At 34.8% G+C, this 16,539-nt stretch overlaps 6 protein-coding genes across 6 annotated transcripts; 1 reads left to right on the forward strand and 5 right to left on the reverse strand.

The window, feature by feature from the left end:
• Nucleotides 1-28: 28 nt before the first annotated feature.
• PPL_02227 (beta strand repeat-containing protein) lies at nt 29-4,009 on the reverse strand (the record flags this gene model as incomplete). The annotated part of the gene is made up of 1 exon (XM_020573219.1): nt 29-4,009. The coding sequence occupies one exon, from the start codon at nt 4,007-4,009 to the stop codon at nt 29-31; it is 3,981 nt and encodes a 1,326-aa protein (XP_020437336.1).
• Nucleotides 4,010-4,813: 804 nt separating this feature from the next.
• idhM (NADP-dependent isocitrate dehydrogenase) lies at nt 4,814-8,983 on the reverse strand (the record flags this gene model as incomplete). The annotated part of the gene is made up of 8 exons (XM_020573220.1): nt 4,814-5,784; nt 5,844-5,982; nt 6,082-6,167; nt 6,269-6,381; nt 6,872-6,919; nt 7,809-7,828; nt 8,616-8,644; nt 8,971-8,983. 8 exons carry the CDS (start codon nt 8,981-8,983, stop codon nt 4,814-4,816), a joined length of 1,419 nt encoding a protein of 472 aa, XP_020437337.1.
• Nucleotides 8,984-9,702: 719 nt separating this feature from the next.
• Nucleotides 9,703-10,691, forward strand: PPL_02229 (dienelactone hydrolase family protein; the record flags this gene model as incomplete). Its single annotated transcript, XM_020573221.1, has 3 exons — nt 9,703-10,018; nt 10,100-10,567; nt 10,663-10,691. 3 exons carry the CDS (start codon nt 9,703-9,705, stop codon nt 10,689-10,691), a joined length of 813 nt encoding a protein of 270 aa, XP_020437338.1.
• Nucleotides 10,692-11,014: 323 nt separating this feature from the next.
• odc (type III PLP-dependent enzyme) lies at nt 11,015-12,531 on the reverse strand (the record flags this gene model as incomplete). The annotated part of the gene is made up of 3 exons (XM_020573222.1): nt 11,015-12,120; nt 12,209-12,354; nt 12,473-12,531. 3 exons carry the CDS (start codon nt 12,529-12,531, stop codon nt 11,015-11,017), a joined length of 1,311 nt encoding a protein of 436 aa, XP_020437339.1.
• A 486-nt stretch (nt 12,532-13,017) lies between these two features.
• Nucleotides 13,018-15,239, reverse strand: PPL_02231 (uncharacterized protein; the record flags this gene model as incomplete). Its single annotated transcript, XM_020573223.1, has 6 exons — nt 13,018-13,189; nt 13,264-13,447; nt 13,514-13,575; nt 13,649-14,031; nt 14,520-14,830; nt 14,864-15,239. 6 exons carry the CDS (start codon nt 15,237-15,239, stop codon nt 13,018-13,020), a joined length of 1,488 nt encoding a protein of 495 aa, XP_020437340.1.
• A 500-nt stretch (nt 15,240-15,739) lies between these two features.
• ranbp1 (Ran-binding domain-containing protein) lies at nt 15,740-16,476 on the reverse strand (the record flags this gene model as incomplete). The annotated part of the gene is made up of 2 exons (XM_020573224.1): nt 15,740-16,106; nt 16,199-16,476. The coding sequence occupies 2 exons, from the start codon at nt 16,474-16,476 to the stop codon at nt 15,740-15,742; spliced, it is 645 nt and encodes a 214-aa protein (XP_020437341.1).
• Between the last annotated feature and the right edge of the window lie 63 nt (nt 16,477-16,539).

The following is a 16,539-nucleotide window of genomic DNA, read 5'->3' on the forward strand; positions in this document are numbered from 1 at the left end:
TTAATTATTTATTTATGTTATTATTGTTTTATTTTTTCGATATTGGAGCTAAACCAATATTAACATTTAATCTGTAATCATCTGGTTTAGCTGTAATACATTTACTTCCAGTTTCACCAAGATCGTTGAATGGTCCATGGACGGCAAATTTGTATTTATCTGGGTGACTGAGTGTTGCATTGATACAAACTTCTTCAGATGGAGGAATCGACCAACTCCATGCTATTGGTGTACCAACTTCGACTGAATACTCCACGGAATCGGGTATTACAGTGGCAATATTAGTTCCGTTTTTAAAGGTAATGTCTATCTTTGAGATTTCATGTTTAATTGGTTTTTCTGTAGATTGCCTCAATCCATCATTGTTTAGATCTTCGTAAATCATTCCTTCGAGCAAAATATGTGATCCTGTAGTGTTTGCATAGAAATCTGGTCCGATATCCAAAGAGTCTGGGTTGGAAGATGATGATTCATCGACCAAAGGGAAGAATCCAGCGTTGATTATTAGAGTGAATGTTGTATTATTTAGATCGAAGCAACTGTCTCCATGTTCATCTATCGAATTATCATAGATAGTGGCATTTGGATAAGAATGATCTTTTGGTTTATCATAGTGAATACAATATCTTCCTTCGGATAGTCCATCTACGATTGAGACACTGTTGTCACTTGAATTCCATTTACGAATTGGGGAAACTGGTCCTTTGGTCTCTAGATATAATATTCCAGAAACTCCATCCAATAGCGGTTCCTCAAAGAGAGTTCCATCATAATTTTCATCTGACCATACATATGATTGAATTCCAAGTCCATTCAGGAATCCGGCAGTAAATTTAGTTTGATCTTGATCAAAGTTGAAACAACCCACTCCATCTTTGTCGATAACGCTAAAGCCTTGTTCGGTTGGAATATAGTTTTTGGATGGATCAACTATTTTAACACAGTATTGACCTTTTTGAAGTGAAACTGAATAAGTCTCCTCCTTGGAGGTCCATGAAAGGAATGGTTTTGCAGAATCAATATTTCCCAAGTCTGAACCATTGTATAATCCAATATTTAGTCCACTTATATACTCAGGTTGGTTGTCGTAAGGTTCACCAGCTCTAAATGTATCCTTCCAGGTAACGAATTCCAGAAGGTATTTGGATCCCGGTTCACTAGGATTAGAGCCTGGATTTTGAGAACCATTGCCACTTGTTGTTGTTGATCCAGTACCAGAACCATTGCCACTGGCCGTGGTAGATCCAGCACCAGAACCATTGGCACTGGTTGTTGATCCAGCACCAGAACCAGAACCATTGGCACTGGATGTTGTTGATCCAGCACCAGAATCATTACCACTTGATGTTGTTGATCCAGTACCAGAATCACTGCTACTTGATGTTGATGATGCAGCACCAGAACCGTTGCCATTTGTTGTTGTCGATCCAACTCCAGAACCATTGCCACTTGTTGTTGTTGATCCAGCACCAGAATCACTGCCACTTGATGCTGTTGATCCAGTACCAGAGCCATTACCACTTGCTGTTGTTGATCCAACTCCAGAACCATTGCCACTTGTTGTTCCAACTCCAGAACCATTGGAACTGGTATTCGGTCCAGTTCCAGGTTCATTTCTACTTGTAGAACCGTTAGCCGTTGTTGATGCAGCACCAGAACCATTGCCATTAGTTGTTGTTGATCCAATACCAGTGCCACTACTATTGTCAGTGGATCCAGCACCAGAATCATTAGTTGTTGTTGAATCGACTCCAGAACCATTGCCACTGGATGTAGAAGATCCAGACTGATTACCGTTGGTTGTGGAACCATTTCCGGAACCACTACCATTTTCAGTTATCGATCCAGAACCATTACCACTGGCGGTAGTTGATCCGGCTACAGATCCACTACCATTAGCAGATGTTGTTCCAATACCAGAACTATTGCCACTTGTTGATCCAACTCCAGAACCATTGCTACTGGATGTTGTTGATCCAGTTCCGGATGAACTGCCTGTATCTTGGTCTAAATCTGGAGAAGTATTTGAACTTGTTGTTGAACTAGTACTGGTACTAGCTACACTGGTTGTGGTCGAAGTTCCTGGTACATTTGCTGTTGTTGATCCAGTACCAGAACCATTCGTTGTTGATCCAGCACCAGAACCATTGGAATTTGATGTAGTATTTCCAGACCCATTGCCACTATCTATTGTTGATCCAGTACCAGAACCACTTGCTGTTGTTGATGCAGCACCAGAACCATTAGATGTAGTTCCGGTACCAGAACCATTGCCACTTGCTGTTGTTGATCCTATACCACTTGATGTTGTAGTTCCAGTACCAGAACCATTGCCACTTGCTGTTGTTGATGCAGCACCAGAACCATTAGATGTAGTTCCGGTACCAGAACCATTGCCACTTGAGGTTGTAGTTCCAGTACCAGAACCATTGCCACTTGATGTTGTAGTTCCAGTACCAGACCCATTGCCACTATCTATTGTTGATCCAGTACCAGAACCACTTGATGTTGTTGATGCAGCACCAGAACCATTAGATGTAGTTCCAGTACCAGAACCATTGCCACCTGCTGTTGTTGATCCTATACCACTTGATGTTGTAGTTCCAGTACCAGAACCATTGACACTTGTTGTTGTTGATCCTATACCACTTGAAGTTGATCCAGTACCAGAGCCATTGCCACTTGATGTTGTTGATCCAACTCCAGAACCGTTACCACTTGTTGTTGTTGATGCAGCACCACTGGTTGTTGTTGATCCAACTCCAGAATCATTACCATTTGTTGTTGATGCAGCACCAGAACCATTACCACTTGTTGTTGTTGATCCAGAACTAGAACCATTACCACTGGTTGTTGTTGATTCAGCACCAGAACCATTGGCACTGGTTGCTGTTGATGCAGCACCACTGGTTGTTGTTGAGCCAACTCCAGAATCATTACCATTTGTTGTTGATTCAGCACCAGAACCATTACCACTGGTTGTTGTTGATCCAACACCAGAATCATTACCACTGGTTGTTGTTGATCCAGCACCAGAACCATTATTTGTTGTTGTTGATGAAGTACCAGAACCATTACCACTGGTTGTTGTTGATCCAGCACCAGAACCATTTCCATTTGCAGTTGTTGATCCGGTACTAAAACCAGATCCACTAGCACTCAATGTTCCACCTGGTATATCAATAATTCCAGTTGTACTTTGTATTGGTGTAGGAGTAAGAGTAGGGGTAGGAGTGGAATCTGAACAGTTTCCAATTGAAATCAATGCATAGTATAAAAAGTTGAGTTTACAACTGGGACATTTGCAAGCATCTGTTACATGCAACTGTATAGCAGAGATAGGTGTAGATGGGTGTAAAATAACAAAACTATTTAGAGATTTACTATCAGTATTATCGCAACAATTGGCTGGATTGATAGCACCACCCGTAGAGTTTCGTATTTCACCTTGACCAACATACTCCCAGGTTGATGAACTTAAATTGTGGTTGTTTGCATCCAATGCATTGATTTGAACGGCAGCATTTCCAACGAAAATAACCATAAGAAAGTCCTGGTAGGAATGTTCAAAAGTGATGTTGATATTGGAATAGTTGCCACAAAAGTGGTGGCTGAGCAATTGGATGTCCTGAAGACCGGTTATGTTCTTGTACATCGGATTGTCGATTAATGATAGCGGGTAGGTCAGTCCTGAGAGTAGAGGATTCTCAGATCCATTCACTTTTATACTGATGGCTGGAGCCATTGGATTTATTGTACTTTGAGCCCATGGGAGGTAGTACACTCCATGGAGTGGACTGAAAAAAGGCTGTACCAAAGAGACATTCAAATAGGTCATCTGATTTTTACATCGACAGTAAATCGGCACTTGAATTAATCCATCTTTCATGACACCGGTGATCTGTGAAGTTATCTTTGGAGAAACATTCTCTGCATTTGTCAGGCAATTGAGCAGAAATATTATTTGGATTAATCCAACCACCAAATACTTTTTAGGAAAATAACCCATATTTTTGAATCAAAAAAGAGTAAATCTAATATATTTGAAAATACAGATACAATGTAAGTCATGATTTGTGATCTTTCTTGTTCATTCGAATGATATCATCTTTTAAATACCTTTTTTGTTGTTTTTTTTCTTTATTTTTAATTTAAATGTTTGATTAGTGTTTATTTGTTGACACCAATGATTATCAAATTATTATTGAATATTGAAATGATAGTATTCTTATATATAGTTACTAGAAATAATATCAAAACATATATATAAATGTATAGTATTAAATAAATATAAAAATATATAATCATTTACACTTATTTTAAAATACAACCAAAAACAACAACATCAGGTTCATACCTTGCAAGGTTGTTGTTCTGTTCTTTCTGTGCTATCAATATTTTGACTTTATCGACTCCTTCTACACTTAAGTGAGTTGTATAAAAAATATACTATGCTCATTGTACGCTTCTTCTTTACATCTTTGCATATATAATATTATTACTGAATAACTTCATCAAATCACCACTCTTATTTTTTGTCAATGAAAGTGGTCAAAGTGATTATAATTACTTATTGTTGTGTGTGTTTGTGAAGTAACCAACTACAACACTAACATACAATTTTTTTTATTTGACCACCACTTTATAACAACTCACTTTTAAACAAAAAAAAAAAAACAAAACATGATTATTACAATTATAATTAATTTTAAAAAAAGAATGAATGAATTGAATTTCTTTATTAATAAGTATTTATACGCATAAATCTAAAAGAGGTATCAATCGAATTGTTGTTTTGTTTTTTCTTTTTAATTTAAAGTGATTTTCTTAAAGTCTCTGCAACCTTGTCGATAAAGTCACCGGTGTTGAGATAGTGCTCTCTCTTGAGATCCTTCTCTTCGTAGATGCAAAGTGCCAAATCCTTGGTCATGTGACCGTTCTCGATGGTGGTGATGCATGCCTTCTCCAACTTGTTGACAAAGTTCATGAGGTCGGCGTTGTTGTCGATCTTGGCTCTGTGTGACAAACCTCTGGTCCAAGCGAAAATACTGGCAACAGAGTTGGTACTGGTTTCCTTACCGGCTTGGTGTTGACGGAAGTGACGAGTGACGGTACCGTGTGCTGCTTCTGCCTCGACGATGTTATCGTTCGGTGCGGAGAGCACGGAAGTCATGAGACCGAGCGAACCGTAACCTTGTGCAACGACATCGGATTGGACGTCACCGTCGTAGTTCTTGCATGCCCAGACGTATCCACCGTTCGACTTGATGGCAAAGGCAACCATGTCGTCGATCAAACGGTGCTCGTACCAGATACCGGCAGCTTCGTACTGCTTGCGGTACTTTGACTGGTAGATATCCTCAAAGATATCTTTGAAACGACCGTCATACTTCTTCAAGATGGTGTTCTTGGTGGACAAGTACAATGGGTACTTACGCTCCAATGCGTAGGCGAAACAAGAGTGTGCAAACTCGGTGATCGATTCGTCGGTGTTGTACATACCCATAGCGACACCGCTGCTCTTAAAGTCGTAGACGGTACGTGACACTGGCTTACCGTTCTTTGGAGTGACGATCATCTCCAACTTGCATGGACCATCGACCAAGAAATCGGTGGCTCTGTATTGATCACCAAAGGCGTGTCTACCGATTACGATTGGCTTTGTCCATCTTGGAACCAATCTTGGGATATTCTTGATGACGATTGGTTCTCTGAAAACGGTACCTCCCAAAATATTACGAATAGTACCATTTGGTGATTTCCACATTTCCTTCAAATGGAATTCTAAATTATATTAATTATTAGTTAGTTAAGGAGAATTGATATGTGAATGTTTGTTTTACCTTTGACACGAGCTTCGTCTGGTGTGATTGTGGCACACTTGATACCGACTTTTGCTTCCTTGATGGCCATGGCAGCATCAATGGTAACTTGATCGTTGGTGGCATCACGGTGTGGTAATCCAAGATCAAAGTAAAGTGGCTTGAAATCCAAGAATGGGAAGACCAACTAATCATCGAATCAGTCGATCAATGTTAGTTATTATAATATTACAAAGCTAAGCAATAATAAATGACTTACCTTTGACTTGATCATCTCCCAGATGATACGGGTCATTTCATCACCATCCATTTCAACTACTGGTCCGGTAACCTTAATCTTGTGGACTGACGTATTATTATTAAATGTTAGTTATTTATTAATATTCAAATGCTTATAGTCATATGCATTTGTTAATTAATATTCAATGATATATATCATTTCTTACAGTTTCTCATTTGAGAGTAATTTCCAAAGAGAGCAGATTTATTCATAATACCATAGTTTAAGGTATTATTTGATTTCTTTAAGAGTCCAGTGAACATATTGATTTTATACAAACTTATAATAATGATATATATCTAAAATTTTGAGATACTATTTGTGTGTGTGATACTATGAAAAGAAAATATACAATAACAACAAAATTATACAATTGAATTTGAATTGAATGCAGCTGTTGTTTTATGTATTGGATATTATTGCTTTTTTTGTGTTTGGGCTTTCTTTCACAACTTGTAGGAGGAGCTTTTTTGTCAAGATATTATTATATTAAATATTTAATAAAATATCAATGTGCACAATACTGGACTGTTAAATTAAATATTTGAAAAAGGATTTTAATGGGGCTGGCTGTGTTTGTGAAGAAAATGTTTTAAAAGGGGTTTGAAAAGATTCATTGTGTGTGAACATCAGTGGTCTGATTAAAACCATCAAAAAAAAAAAAATTAATTAAAACTAAATTTTTATTTTATTTTTTTTACTTTTTTTAAAAAAAATAATTAAAACATTATTTTATTTTTATCTGTTAAGTTAGCAAAAATGTAATAACTAAATTTGGTCAGAAGAAATACAAAAATTTGAATCATGATAATTATTACTAAATAAATACATTAAAAATAATAATATACAATTGAAAATTTGGAATCAAATCAAAATCATAAATCAAATAACAAATTATATAATTAAATCAATGTCCAATGACAATTGTATACTTCTGATCTAATTAGTTGAAAAAGTCAAAACGAACAAAACTAGTCCTAATTCACAACGACAATCTTATCTGTTGCTTGCTCGGAATTAACCATAAATAACAGAGTACAGTGCATCATAATAGCAGCAATATAAATAAAATCATAAACTCAATCGATTTCAAATGATTCATCCGTTTTTTACGTCAATTACAAGCTGATTAAAAGTAAATAATCAAACCAATAGACTGTTTGTAAATTATATTTGCTATATTACTAAAAGTATATTGTACATAAGCATTTTTTGTAATCAGTCGACAACAATATCCATTAGTAAGTAAATTAAGTAGTATAGTAAATTTATATAAAAAGAGAATATTATGTATATGTATGTGTATGTGTATATGTGTGTATGTGTGTTATGTGTAATAGTTGAGTGGAATGGTATATCATATATATATATAGTAGGTATCTATGTATATATTCTAATTAAGGAAAAAAGGTCGCTATTATTATATTCAATCACTGTAATTAATAACGATATTCTTTAGATTAATTTTAATAGCATTACCATATTAATACTTATGAACCATTTGATCGTTATTTTTTTTTTTTAATAGTTGTTTGTGTTTGTGTGTGTTGATACATTTGTCGACAAAAAAGTAGAGTAGAGCAACAAAGTAATGATCTGTGGTTGAAAAACAGAGGAAGGGGAGTTGATCACATAATTTTCAAATCATAACAATGCGATTATGATGAATATGATAGTTTTCATAATAATCATTACTACCATCTCACAATTCTAAAACGTGCATACACTAATATATTTATTTTTCTGTTTCTCTTTCACTCTCAATTTGAGTTTTTTGTTGTGTTATTGTTGTTTTTGTTGTCCGTTAATATATATGTGTTTGTCGTTTGGTCCATACCAATAGGTATAACTCCATCCAAGTGAGTGGAGAGTGTTGCAAGGATAAGACTGATAATCAACAATCACGATGTGTTGTGTTTGTGTGTGTTTGTGTGAGGTGGGTGAAATATCCCACTAGTAGATTTAACAATATACTTATTGATAACTTTGATCTTATATTTTCTACTACTAATACTATTTACTGTATTTCTCTGAGGTAGAAAGCATGCAATTCAATTCAATTTTTTTGGTTTTATTCCAAATTCAACTCAAAACTCACCAACAACGTGGAACAAACAACATTAAATTAACAACTACTGGAAACATTAAAATTTTACATTTTTTATCAATCATGATTCAAAATCATAAATAATAATAATATCAAATAAACATACATCGATAATCAATTATAATTTTCAATCATTATTTGTTGATTGTCTGTCATAAAAGAGAATATAAACATTAGTATTTTTTTTTTTCTTACTGGACATCAAATAAAAATCTAAAACGAATCATACCAAGTTTCCACTCACTCATACCCACCTTTGTCTTTTCTTGACCACACAACAAACATCAACACTAACACCAACACCACACTCACTACCACCACAAACACCTGTACACAACAACCCACCACCACATTTACATTAATCAAGGGAAACAAAAATAACAATAATTACCAAATTAATATATACACAACCATCTTGTTTTTCAATTCCATTTCCTATTACTATTCAAAAATCCATCTTTATTATTTATTTATATATTTTTATGTACAACAAAAGCAATATCTTATTGTACTAATAATAATTATTACTATTATTATAATAAGTGTATCGGTATATTTAGCGTATTGCTCTAGATATCTATTGGTAGACACTCACATTTTGTCCAAGATATAGATCGAAACAACAAATCAAAATTTCAACCTTTTCAAAAACATAAATATTAATCATACTGATAATACTAGTAAATAATAACAACAACAAACAACAACAAGAGCAAACAAGAAGAACAATAACAAAAATTACTAAACTAGTGTTCACTTACTTATCCAATTCATTCTTTTCCAATTAGCATGATTTTTGGATAATTTTGTGAATTCATTTGTTTTCTTTTTCATTGTAAGAAAAGGTGTCGTCCAGATTGAAAAGACAGAATCACACTTTAATATATAATTTTATTTATTTATTTATATAATTCATTTACTATTATAATTATTAAAATTATCTATTTTCCAACAAACAACATTTAATCGATTCAATAGTTATAGATATAAAAAAATCCCATTCTCTATATTCATTCCAAATATTTCGCATATACAACTCAAACAATAACAAACAAAATATTAATAATTATATATTTAAACAATCTTTCGAATTTAATTTCGAATCATTCATGTTCAATATAGAACCAAAACAATAACATTAAAAAACAAGTAGAATTTGAAATCTCCAATTCAATAGCTCACAGAACCATACCAAAAATAATATTTATTATATTTTCAAATTAAAACTAGAATAAGAAATAAACTTAATGCGGTAGAAGTAGTAGAAATATTAACAAATATATATACTTTCAATAAAAACAAAAATAATACTTACACCAATAATAGAATACTTTTAATATTTTACACAAAAAAAAAACAAAGTAAATATTATCCTAATTAAAAATTTATTCTATGTTAAATTTAAAACTAAAATACTAACATCACATTTAAAAAATAAATAGAAATTCACTTTATTATATATTATAATATATTTATTTTAAAGAGTAAAAAAGATGGATAGTCGACTTAGTAATGTAACCATCAAAGTTGATTGTGTTACATTGGAAGGAATTCTATGCATTCCTCTAAATCCAATTGGAATTATTGTTTTTTCGCATGGTACAGGCTCCAGTAGAATTAGTCCTAGTAATTTATATGTCTCAAAGGTTTTAAACTCTGCCGGTTTCGCTACTCTACTGTTTGATTTACTTACACCCCAAGAAGAAAGACTCGATAGTATTACAGGTGAATTTAGATCGAATTTAAATTTTCTTTCGAATCGAATAATCTCCACCACCAATTGGATAAAAGAAAATCCATTATTAACTGGTATGTATATTTCACTAGTAATTACTTTTGAAAAGTAGTACTATAAAAATAATTTCCATATTTACTAAAAAAAAACAACAGGATTACCAATAGGATATTATGGAGCTAGTGCTGGAGGAGGAGCAGCTATTTTATCATCACATTCATCGAATAACTTAATTTTTGGAGTTGTCTCCAGAGGTGGAAGACCCGATCTGGTGGGAGGTCTGTTGAAATCGATTACTACACCCACACTTTTGATTGTGGGTGGCGATGACTGCGATACATATTCACTCAATAAATCGGCAATACAACAAATGAATCAGTGTCAAGACAAAGAACTGATAGTTATACCAAATGCATCTCATCTCTTCCCGGAACCAGGATGTCTCGAACAAGTTGCAGAGTTCTCGAAACAGTTTCTGAAAAACCAATTGGATAATTTCATAAAACAACATTCACCCACTTGTGGCAGTAGCAATGGCAGCGGCAGTAGCATCAACAACACATTCAATAATAATAGTAATAGCTTTCTCTTAGGAAAATCCATTTTAGTTTCAAACTCGACAAGTAACTCCAACACTCAGAATATAGGGGTCGCTTCCCAATAACTATACTATAATAGAATATACAGAACCTGTTTATATTTACTTTTTTTGGTTTAGCGGTACAATTAGAATTTGGCATTGATTAAATCAAGAACATTCTTATTGTTATTTATCACACAGTGAAAAGAAAATGTATATATTTTGTTTGAAACCATCTCAATAATGTTTTTTGATACACATCGCAATTTAATAATAAATAAATAACATCTAATCTTTTTTAAAACAAAACATTTCTCTGATATTTTGAATAATTATTGTTTGGTAAACATGGATGTGCTGATACATACACAACAAGATATCGTTTAATTACTCTGTCCAATTAATTTTATTTAATTATATCTATCGCGTTGATGTTATTTTTTAGTTTTTTTTCAAGTTTTGTTTTGTTTTCAGTTTAGGATTATTCCTTTTAATAATCTTCCAACTCTGAGTTACAGTAGTAGTAGACTGGAGGTGGACAAAAACCGTTGAAAGAACTGGCAGAGGCGGTAGTGTATGCACCCATATCTGGGAAATATAACCAATCACCAATCTTGAGTTCTGGCAATTGGGTGTCCTTGGCGATAACATCGATGGAATCACAGGTTGGTCCAAAGAGAGTGCATGGGGTTGGAGCCTTGTTGGTTGGTTTGAGCAAGAGAGCGGTTGGCTTGGCGTGGTCGAATTGGATGTTGTTGAATGAACCGTAGACACCGTCGGCCAAGTAGTAGTTGTACTGACGCATGTTGTTCGAGGTACGACGTGGATGTTGTCTGTTGTCCTCTTGCTTGATCGATCTCTTTGAGATGACAGTGACGGCGAGTGTGTGTGACATAGCGGCAAAGTATCTACCTGGCTCGGCAATGATACGAACGCTGCTGTCAAAGAGCTCGGCGGTCTTCTTACGAATGACCTCTGTGAACTTACCGAACATCTCGTCGTTGGATCCGGTGAAACCACCACCGATGTCGACCAAATTCAACTCCATTCCGTGGGTCTTGGCCATGTCGAATACCTTTCTGACCATCTCGAGAGCAGTGTCGTAGGCGCTGGCGTCGAAACAACCACTACCAACGTGGAAGCTGACACCGACCACCTTGAGATTCATCTCCTTGGCCATCTCCAAGAGGTCGGAGCAATCGTCGATGTGAACACCAAACTTGGTTCCGAATCTCATGAGAGACTTGCTGTCGTCCGGTGCAATTCTGAGCACCAACTCGGCCTCTGGGAAGAACTTCTCGATCTTCTCCAACTCACTGAGATTGTCAAAGGTCATCAACTTGACGTTGTTGGTACGGGCATACTTGATAGCGGTGATCTGCTTGCATGGATTGGCGTAGATGATACGCGATGGATCGACACCCATCGACAAGACCGACTCGATCTCAGTACGCGAGGCACAATCGAAGCTGGTTCCCAATGCTTCCAACACCTTGAGAATACCCATGGTTGGATTACATTTGACGGCATAGAATGGTGTAACATTTGGTAAGTGCTTTACCCATTTTTGCCATTGTTTAATGATAACTCCAATATCTAGATTGATAGAAAATGGTAATTACCCGAATATATATTAATTAGTTCATTCATTCATTCAGACATTTTTCGATTTGTTTGCATTTACCTGCAACAAAGAATGCATCTCTATCATTCTTATCCAAGAGTGAAGTGATGAGATCTTGAATGGTTACATCGGGTGTCCATGGTTTAACATCCAACTCCTTCTTGATCTTTTCCATCTTTTCTTGAGCAGCTGACAAAGTCTTTTCTCTGATATTATTATTAATTAAAGATAAACAAATTTATTATTAAAACTCTGATGATGATTGATGATGATCTTCTTTTTCCTCGATTCTTCTTTTCGATTGATCAATCTCGCAAGACATACTTTAACTTCTTTGAAAGATGCTCATCGGTGGAGGTTTCTTCGATTTCTCTCTTTGACATTTTGAAAGATTGTTTTGATTTTTTTTTTTGACGAATGAAAAAAAAAAAAAGAATAACTAACACTATATATTTATAATTATATAAACTAGAGAAAGCAAGTTAAATAAGAGAGTATTTATATAAATAATGATATAATAATAATCAAAATCTATATTTTATAATTCTTATTTTAAAAAAAAACAAAAAATAAAACAATCTTTGTTATAAAGGGGTAAGAAATGTGAACAAAACAAAAAAAAGAAAGTTGGAGTGTGTTTTATGCAGTGGAACAGCAACAACAACAAAAAATTTAAATTTAAAAATAAAAATTATTTTAAAATAATTAAAATATAAAAAAATCGAAGACAAATTTTAAATTAATTAAATTTTAACGACCAAGTTCTGAAAATGAATAAAGTCAACCCAGGGTTGTTTGTTTTTGTTGTTGTTATATATATATATATATATATAAATTGTAATACAAATATATTTTTGAATATTATTTAATTAATTATGAGTTACAAAAGTTGAATACCATCTTCTTACACAGGTTGTCCAAAACATAAGAATGGTTACATCTTTCTCTTGATTACAATTTATGAGTTGAAGGAATCTCGTTAGTTTTCTATCTTTATCATCCACAATGATCGATCTGATCGAATAGAATGTTTTAGTTTTACTAGTGTAAAATAATAACAATTAGTAAATATCAATTTTTTATAAAGATAAAAAAAAACAAAAAAAAACACATACTTTATCCATTCCTCTTTAAGTGAAAGTAGATTCATTCTCTCAATTTCGGGTGGTGAATTTTGTTTGATGATTGTCTCAATTGCTTGACCGAGTGTCGATGTATATCTTGGCCCATTGAAAGATATCTCAATCGTTGATCTATATGGACTATCTATATCTTCTGGTTCTTTTGATTTATCATAATCTGAAAAGATTTGATTATTAGTTGTTATTTGTTTTTAGTTTTTGTTTAATAATGATATAAACTTACAATCAATATCAACCATTGCAATGATATCACGATCGACATGTCTTGGTATTACTGCAGCTGGACTCAATCCGAGAATATTACACTCCCAGATCTCTTTGAATTGATCAGAGTAGTAGCAAACGGAGCAACACTCGCTTGGAACCAGTATCTTGAGTAGGTCGATCAGTGATGCCACTAGTGGTGGCGATCGGCCCATGATGATTACCTGATTGCCTACGATCGTATTGAATATGAGTGCAGACAAGCTGTTCTCTCCGATGATTCGCAACACCTGTGAGAGCGAAGTGACCAGCTCCGCCGACACTGGGAATGTCTTTTTCAGCTTCTCCGCCAGGCGTGCGTGCATGTCGAGTTGCAGTTCTTGCCGGTGCTGCGGTTGATGAGCGTTGTTCAGGTTGATGATGGCGTGTCGTCCATTGCTGGACGCGACCGCCTCCTGCTTCAGCTGCGTCAGCTGCAACTCCTGTTCGGCAATCAAAGGTGGTGGATTCTGCAGGAGATGGTACTTTAGGTGACAACTCGAGAGAATATTGCTGAACGTGCGGTGTAGACGTTCGAAAAATCGCGGGTCTTCAAGCAGGTCGACCAGTGGCCGGAGTGGCGCCGCACGGATACCACGACGCATCATGTTGCTGATGGCGGTCTGGTTGGATTGGCCAGATTGCTCGCGATTAAACACAACGTTGGCACGGATTTGCATCTCCGATGCGATCGACTTGAGACAATTGACAATCCAACTAAAGTAGGAGACAAGACAGCTGGATTCGCCAAGCACCATGAATCCATACTTTCGCGAGGTTCCACGCGCACGACTGTCGTTCAGCTTGAAGGTGTACGAGAGGAAGCAAACATCGTTGTTATTGATGAGCACTGGTCCCTCTCTGCCCGGCACCAACTCACAGGACAACGATCTGACACAACTGTTTCTGATCTGTGAATACGAGGAGTTCGATGGTTGATGTGTACTTATATAATAGATATTGGTGTTATGTTGATCTTGTGATACCAATCCAGTGAAATGTGGAAGAGATGAACATGTTGGACATCTTGTTGTTGTTGTTACAGGTGATTGTATGGGTGAAGGTGAAGGTGAAGCTGTAGCTGTAGGTGTAACTACTGGTGTTGTTGTTGTCGTTGTAGTAGTTGTTGTTGTCGATGTGGTTGAGGTGGTAGAAGATGAACTCGAGGAGGAAAGTGAAGGTGAAGATGGGGCACCAACGCTTGCTGCCGATGAAGATGTGGAGATGTCAACCGGATTGCTATTTGGTGGAATCATAATGGAAAGAGTATTCGATGATATCAGTGGTCTATTGATATCTATTTTTGAACTATTATAATTGAATTCATTACTTCCTACTATATTAAATAGTTGAGGTAACTCTGTATAACTATGTACATTATTTTGTTGTTGTTGTTGTTGTTGTTGTTGTTGTTGTTGCAGACCATTTGAATCAGCATTTAATATAGGCGATGAAGATGATGGTGATGAACTTCCAAGTTGTTTATTTATCGATGAAATTGATAGATTTGATATTATATTACTACTACTACTATTATTACTATTACTATTATTACTTGGTATATCTGGAGGTGATGATGCTGCTAAAGATGGTAATATATATTCAGATTGTGTTGTAAAGACAACGGACGGACCATGTGTCTCACAAAAATGTGTGAGCACCAACGATGTTGAATGATTCTCACCCGGTAATGATATAGTTATCATTCTTTTATAAATATAGATATTAATATATATAGATAGATTATTATTACATTAAATACAAATGAAAATTAAGAATGTTTGTTTTTGTTATTTTTTTTTTTTTTAACAAAAATGACTCGCAAGGACGGAGATACTTTTTTTTCAAAAAGTGTAAGAAATTGTTTTGATGGAGATGAAAGGATCATATAAAAAAATCAATACAAAATAAAAATATAAAAAATAGATCTTAAATGTTGGTTGATTAATTCAATGAATCATCTTAACATTACATAAATAAATACAATGCTATTTATTCAAAAAATACACTTTTTTAGTTTGTTATATTATTTTAATTAATTAATTATGTTATGTGGATGTTGGAGTTGTTTGTTTATTGTTGTCAATGTTGTTTGTTTGTTTTTTTAAAGTTTTTTTTTTTTTCTTTTTTTCAAAGATTTTTGTGTTTTTTTTTTTATCTTTCAAACTATATTATATAAATTTGTTTGTTTTTTTTTTTTGAACACTTAATCTTTGATGTTGTACAACTCTTTCATTTCCTTTTGAGCTGCTTCAAATTGATCTTTGAATGCGTTGGCATTCTCTGCTGAACCGAAACGGATGGCAAAAGTTTCTTCGACACCGTCTGGGTGTTCCTCGTCGGAGTAGTCCTTTGGACACTTCCAAACCCATGACTTATCGCTACCCATGTTTGCTTCCAACTTCAAGTATGGTGAAACGTAGTGATTTAAACAAACTTTCAATACCTTTTCTCTTCTCATACTGACTCTAATCTTCTTGGTCTCTTTGTGCTTCAAGAGTTTGACAACACCAACACCACGTTCATTCCATTGTGGTTGTGGATCAGTTACAAATCTGAATAATTTTGCTCTCCTATAATTATATAATTATAATATATATAATAATTAATATATATCTTGTAGATGATTGTTTGATTGTTTGATTGTTTGATTAATCTCACTTACATTTCGAAAAGAACTTCTTCATCTTCTTCGTTTGTCTTTGTTTCTTGTTTGGTGAGGTTGAGTTTTGGAGTGAATTCTACATTTGGTTCGTGATCTGGTGCATTCTCTTCCTTTGGTTCAGAGGAAGATTCGGTGGTGGTGTTGCTAGCACTACCGGTGAATGCACTTCCAAAGATGCTGGTGGTCTCTTTCTTCTCTTCGACTGGAGTTGTTTCGGTTTTGACCTCTGGAGTAGTTTCGGTGGTGGTGGTGGTTGGAGTAGTTTCGTTTTCCGACATCTTTTATGATATTTTTACTAGTATATTATTATTGATGTTATTGTTATATATTATAAATAAGAT

The sequence above is a fragment of the Heterostelium album genome, assembly GCF_000004825.1.
Source record: "Heterostelium album PN500 unplaced genomic scaffold PPL_scaffold2, whole genome shotgun sequence".
Lineage (NCBI taxonomy): Eukaryota > Evosea > Eumycetozoa > Acytosteliales > Acytosteliaceae > Heterostelium > Heterostelium album.